At 36.5% G+C, this 6,198-nt stretch overlaps 1 protein-coding gene across 1 annotated transcript; it reads left to right on the top strand.

Annotated features, from left to right (window-relative positions):
- The first annotated feature begins 505 nt into the window (after positions 1-505).
- On the top strand, positions 506-4,223 carry LOC113114454 (NK1 transcription factor-related protein 1-like). Its single transcript, XM_026281384.1, has 2 exons — positions 506-1,418; positions 3,210-4,223. Exons 1-2 carry the CDS (start codon positions 1,019-1,021, stop codon positions 3,914-3,916), a joined length of 1,107 nt encoding a protein of 368 aa, XP_026137169.1. The 5' UTR covers positions 506-1,018; the 3' UTR covers positions 3,917-4,223.
- The last annotated feature ends 1,975 nt before the right edge of the window (positions 4,224-6,198 follow it).

The following is a 6,198-nucleotide window of genomic DNA, read 5'->3' as shown; positions in this document are numbered from 1 at the left end:
CCTATTATAATGGCTATTATTTGGCCCCTCAATAGATCAGATTAAAAGTTGAATGTCATGGCCCATGAAGCCTCTTTGCAGGGGCTTATATCGTCACTCCCATGGGTCCGGTCTTGATAGAATAATCATGTTCATCTTTACAGCTGATTGTTTTACCCATTTTTGTGCAACTTTTAGTTTCTTGCTTATGATTGCAGTAATTGCAAAGAACTGACCTTTTTCAAGTTGCACCTCTAAACCAAACAAAAGAAAATGCAATTTTGTCACACTTATGTGGCGCTTTTTCATCTGAACTATTATTAACGATTAACAATTATTGGCCAATTAACAATTAAAAATCGCTTCTATGTGTTTCGTTTCGTCATCAAATTAAAAAGATTCACTGTTAACCACTCCAAGACATCGCCGCTTTCAAGTGGCCCATTTTCTCATTAATTTCTCTGGAAACAATGATTTTCGTAACCTCAACCGAGCGCGGGAGATGGGAGGGAGAAAGTGGGGGAAAATAAGCCTATTTAGTGCGTTTCCAGTCCAGTGCCACCACGTTGGGTGTGAGTTGACAGCTGTGTATATCAGAGGCCACATCATCGCTCACTCTCCTCTGGTGCTTCTCATACTCAGACGGAGATAATAGGCTATTAGAGGCATGGGATTAATTTGTAGCCAATTACCACTCACAGTGGAATATTAATGCATAAATAAGCCACGGCTTTAAGTTTTGGAGATGGTCAGAGCTGTGTAGAGGGGAGGGTATCCAGCTGGGCGCGCGCGAGCGTGTGTGTATGTGACATAAACGACGGGGTGTCCCAAGGAGACGGTTCAAACCCAAAAAAGGACCTGAGCAGGGGGACATCAGCATCACCATCTAAAGACCGGCTGGATCAACTCCTGACCAAAATCATCTTAAGTAGCAGTCTGAACTTATTTGTATATGTATTTTCACCAGCATGTGTACTGTTGAATAAAGAACGGCAAAAGAGAACAGAAGTCAGACGGCTGTGCTGCCCTCTGGAGAGCTATGAACCGGGATAAAGTGCAGGTTGGCGACTCCATCGTACCTGCCGCTGCCGGCGTGATCGTGGTCGCTCCGCAGGACGGCATGGACGACAAGCGCCTCGCTGCCGGAGAACTGCCCGTGTTTAACTGCGCCGGAGGGAGAGATGCTTTACCGGCGGAGAGCCAAGAAACCTCACCGAGACACGAGCCTTCACCCGCGGGCGCGCCTCCTACCGTACACCGGACAACCTCGTTCTCGGTTCTGGACATTTTGGACCCCAATAAATTTACTAGTAAGAGGCAAACACCTAATAGGACAGGTTGTGATTTCACGTTTGGTACAGAAAACAGAAGCGATGACTCAAATCATACGATCGAGCACAAGTCTTATCAAGAGGACTACGACTGTAAAAAAACATCAGGTATTTTAAGTAAGTTACCATTGTTTAAAATGACATGCGCGAAAGTACAAATAATATGGACAAGCATTTTTTTTTTTTTTCAACATCAGCATTGTAGCATATACATTCTAATTAGGCTATATAATTGAAATGTGTTGGAATTTTTTTTTAATTCAATTAAACATCTTAATGCAAAATGTTACATTGATGTAGAAGGGTAAAAAGTTCAAAAGAGTAAAAATGTGCTGTGAATGGTCACTGTTTTGGAAAAAAGTTTTTCACGATTATAATTAACTTTTCACTTAAAATGATACCGTGGTGTATCAAATGAATTAATAAAAATACGAATTATCAATGTAGTCTCGTAATTATTTAGGTGATGAAAATTAATTTATAATAATAACATGTTTCAAATAGTTTTTACGACATGTAATTGAAGAACACTGCTTGAATGCCCATATTCAAACCAGTTTTGTTGTCTAGGGTGCCTATTTTTGTATAGAAAAAATAATTGCTTTATTGTTAGCAAATGGAACTAGACCTTAAACCTCATTTTCTGAACCTAGAAAAGCCATAAAGATGGATTTTAACTGAAGTTCATTTACAGAAGGAATTGTCTCCTTTTTTTAATAATTTAAATACTTGTAAATAAACATGTTAAGTCTTATAATTGAGTGGCTGTGGACTGAAATGGGGAATTCTTAGGATTGTTATTAGATATTACTTTTACAGTTACTCTTGAGACAGCTAGAAACTAATTTTTTAAATGTAGTATGTCACTTGCCATTTTTACTTGTCAAGGGAATATACTGAAACTAAGTTTCAGATAATTATTAAGTTTAAGAATTATTTTGGAGCATTATACTCGAGCTGTCCGAATTGTTTTTTTTTTTTGTTTGTTTGTTTTTTTGAGATCCATGATCAATATCTCCTTTAAGTATAATAGGGTTTAATCTTCTAATTATCCGAATTTTGGTCCTATAATTTACATGTTGAGAAAGATTTTGCAAGCTGCCTGAAAGAGATATACTAATTTCTATAATAGGATATCGACCAGTCTGGAACAGATTCTCCACATTATCAGCCTCTTTACGCAGCAAGTTGAGTTAAATTAAACGCAATCAAATGCGCTTAATTGCTTTTCTTCTTCTTCTTCTTCTTCTTCTTTTTCTTTTTCTTCTTTTCTTCAAATATATTAATGCTTTGTATCGTTTCTAAATGGTGAAAACAGAAAGCACGGTTTTCGTGGGATCATCTTATCTTCTGTGCCTGCATTTGCAAGGACAAATATGTGTCAACCTCTATGATTGATTGGAGGCAACGCGCGAAAGCAATTTTCAATAAACAGTAATTGTAGGCTGCAATAATTTGATAAGGTTTGTGCTGTTTTTAACAGCCGCTTTAAATGGATGAGTAAATTGAGAGTTATCGATTAGTCGACCGTGCTGTGATTTAAGATGTCAAGACGAATTGACACACCAAAAGAAGTGCTATCTACTCTGTCCCCACTTAATATAAAGAAGACAGTTCAAGTAGAAAACAATTTCTATATTACTCAATCAAAATCACATTACAAGAGATGTTATATAGTTCAATTTGAAAATCAAGGATTTTATTTAGAAAAAAATAATAAAAATAGGAAAATAGATAAGAACATTTTAGGAAATGTAGAGTAAGAAACGACTGAATGTACTACCCCCGTTGGCGCTATCAAATTCATATCAGCGTGTGTTAAACTCGGTAAATTCACCTGTGCATTCAGGTCATTGGTGTAAAGCTGACTTTTAATAACAGTGTTTTGTGTTACCACAGAAGACGGATTTGTGTTCCGGTCAGATGAATGTGAGGCTGATTTTACCCGAGGGAATCAGTCGGACATCGAGCTGCAGGAGGATCTGTGCAGCGAGGAGAGCAGCGCCCTGCTAGGAAACAACGACGCCGAGTTTGGGCAGCACGAGGACGACGACTCACTAAACAAAAGTCCAGAAGGACAGCAGACTCAACAGTCCTCATCAAACGGACAGAGTCACCCGGTGAAGCCCAAGCGTAAGCGCTCCGGCTCGGACTCGAAGTCTGGAAAACCCAGAAGGGCCCGGACTGCGTTCACGTACGAGCAGTTGGTGGCTCTGGAGAACAAATTTAAGTCGACGCGATACCTGTCCGTGTGCGAACGCCTCAACCTGGCGCTGTCTTTGAGCTTGACGGAGACTCAGGTGAAAATATGGTTTCAGAACCGTCGGACAAAGTGGAAGAAACAGAACCCAGGCGCGGACACGAGCGCACCGACAAGCGGGAGCGGAGGTGGACCGAGCAACGGACTGAGCGGCCTGAGTCCTCTGAGCCCGTCTCCTCCTATGAACGGTCATCTGTCCATGCACACCAGCTATCCGGGTCACACGCCAGGAGGACTCGTATGCACCACTCAGTTACCCTTTCTGCCGGGTCACGCGGTACTGTCACCCTTCATGCTCGGCTCTCAGACTTATGGAGCTCCCACATTTTACGCACCACACTTATAAGAAGAAATCTTTAGGAGGTGCCCTGCATCGGAAGAAACAAAACGTCCGGTCAACTCTGCACAGGAACATTTTTAACATGAAGCACTATGCTGTCACACACTTGCAAAGACATTTGATAGGTCTTAAAAACCGAGATATAGCAACCATTCTGCACTGTGGCAAACCCAGAATTAGAAATAATTTTCGGCATTACATGCTAATAATTAAATCTAATTTAAATTTGCTTCGTTTTGATCAACTGTGAATATTTCTGAAGGTCAAACTGTATATATTTAGTTATGAAATGTGTTTAGACATTAACTTTGATAGCAAATGTAGTAGGGAATTAAACGATTATGTACTGAAACAAAGAAAAATCGTGTAAACATAAGCCTAATGAAAAGTTTTTTTTTTTTTTTTTTTTTTTTTTTTTTACTGTGGGCCATATTATTTAATTCTGACGTTGCATAGACTATGCTATTATTTAATTGTTTGTCTCCCAATTAAATGGTTGAAATAAAATGGCAGATGACAGATAAGTTGTCAAACATTTCGTTGTCATAAGCCTGGCTTTATGAACTAAATTTAAAACCAAGTTTTACATGATCTTGCACTATATGCTAATCCATGATTTGAAATTGAATTTTCTAAATTGAGAAACCGCTTAAAACGCTGGGATTAATTGCGGTCAATTTCGTTCAATGAAGAGCGAACAGGTGTTCTATTGGTAATCGTTTACCTTACATTTCACGTCGTTTTTACGAATATATAAAGTTTTTCCCCTTTGAAAACCTTATGTTTAATGACTCAGGCCAAAATAGTTTATTGTTGAGTTGATTTACTTGAACATTAGCCTACCTATTTACCTATATCTACGAATTTATCATGTAGAAAATATTATAATTTTACATTTATAAATATTTAAAATAATATATGTTCCTTTTAAATTTACTTATTGTTTTGATAGTTGCTTAAATATCAATAACGTAGCTTAAATGTTAGCTGATAACTACAGAAATGCAGTTGAAAAGTAGGCTATTAGAATAATTCTATTGCAATTTACAGTTTTGTTTGTTAAAAATATTTTTGTCTATTATTGTTAGATTTCAGCTTGATACTGAAAGAAAAACTGTGACGTCTAAAACAGGACTCTGTTGTTTCTGAAATTTGCGTACTTTAAGTAACCTATAAATATTAGAATAAGTAATATTAAGGAATCCAACGCCTTAAAACGAATTATAGTTTCAGCCTTGCTTGTGCAATTGTTTTTGATGCATGCTTTGTACACTGCTTAAATTTCGAATGGCGTAAACATTACATTAAACCTATAATAAGCAAAGTTTTATTTTACGCAAAATTCAACGGGATAATGTAAGTGATTGTTTCATAAAATGGTGTTTTAAAACAATTTAAGATATATTATAAAATATATTTTAAAACAATTGCTAAATTCGTTTCCTGCATGCCAACGTATAACTTGTTTCGTGTCCAGACAAATGCACAATGAAATGGGTGCAAAAGCATTTCACGTTAACTATGTATTGTTATCATTATTATTACAATTAGAATGCATAAAATATTTTCGATTTTTTTTTTTCTCCACATTTTGCAAGTAAATAAAATATTTACGTATGGGGGAAATTATAATCCTTACCTTGAACACGTATGAAAAGACGGGCATGACGATCTTAATTATTTTTGTCCGATTAACATATTTTTCGTCATCCGTTGAAAATCGTAATACTTATTTACAGATTTATGGAAGTAGGTTTCTTTATTCGTACGTATATATATATATATATATATATATATATATATATATATATATGGTGGAATAAGACCAAACAAGCTACACCAATGTCAGTTAACTCTAATTCTGTACAACCGAAATCACTTTCTCAGTTAGCAGCTTTAGGCTGGTTCAAAAGCATTGCTTACTTTTTAGCAATGCTATAGTTTTCTGCAGTATACAGTCTAGTTAACTAAGCTAGCCTCATTTAACATGTTAAGCCATTTTTCATCTGCTGTAATGAAAATGAAGAACTGTTTTTGATATAATTGCTACAAACAAATTATATTAATAAACTGTGTACTGTTTCAGCGGATCTAATCGATTAAGGTAAACTGCAAGTCAGTCGTGAGACTATGTTACTTAAAGAACATGCAAACATTAATAAATAAAATTTTATGTAAAAGTGGAAATGAAAAAAATAAAAAAATAAATCCTGCCTTGCCTATGCCTTCATATGTTGCTGTGGTGGTGCGTTTTTAATCTTCGCAAAAAAAAAAAAAAAAAAAAACCC

The sequence above is a fragment of the Carassius auratus genome, chromosome 14 (genome assembly GCF_003368295.1).
Source record: "Carassius auratus strain Wakin chromosome 14, ASM336829v1, whole genome shotgun sequence".
NCBI classification, from domain to species: Eukaryota; Metazoa; Chordata; class Actinopteri; order Cypriniformes; family Cyprinidae; genus Carassius; species Carassius auratus.
Note: the sequence above shows the minus strand (reverse complement) of the source record. Positions and strands in the feature narration are given on the sequence as shown.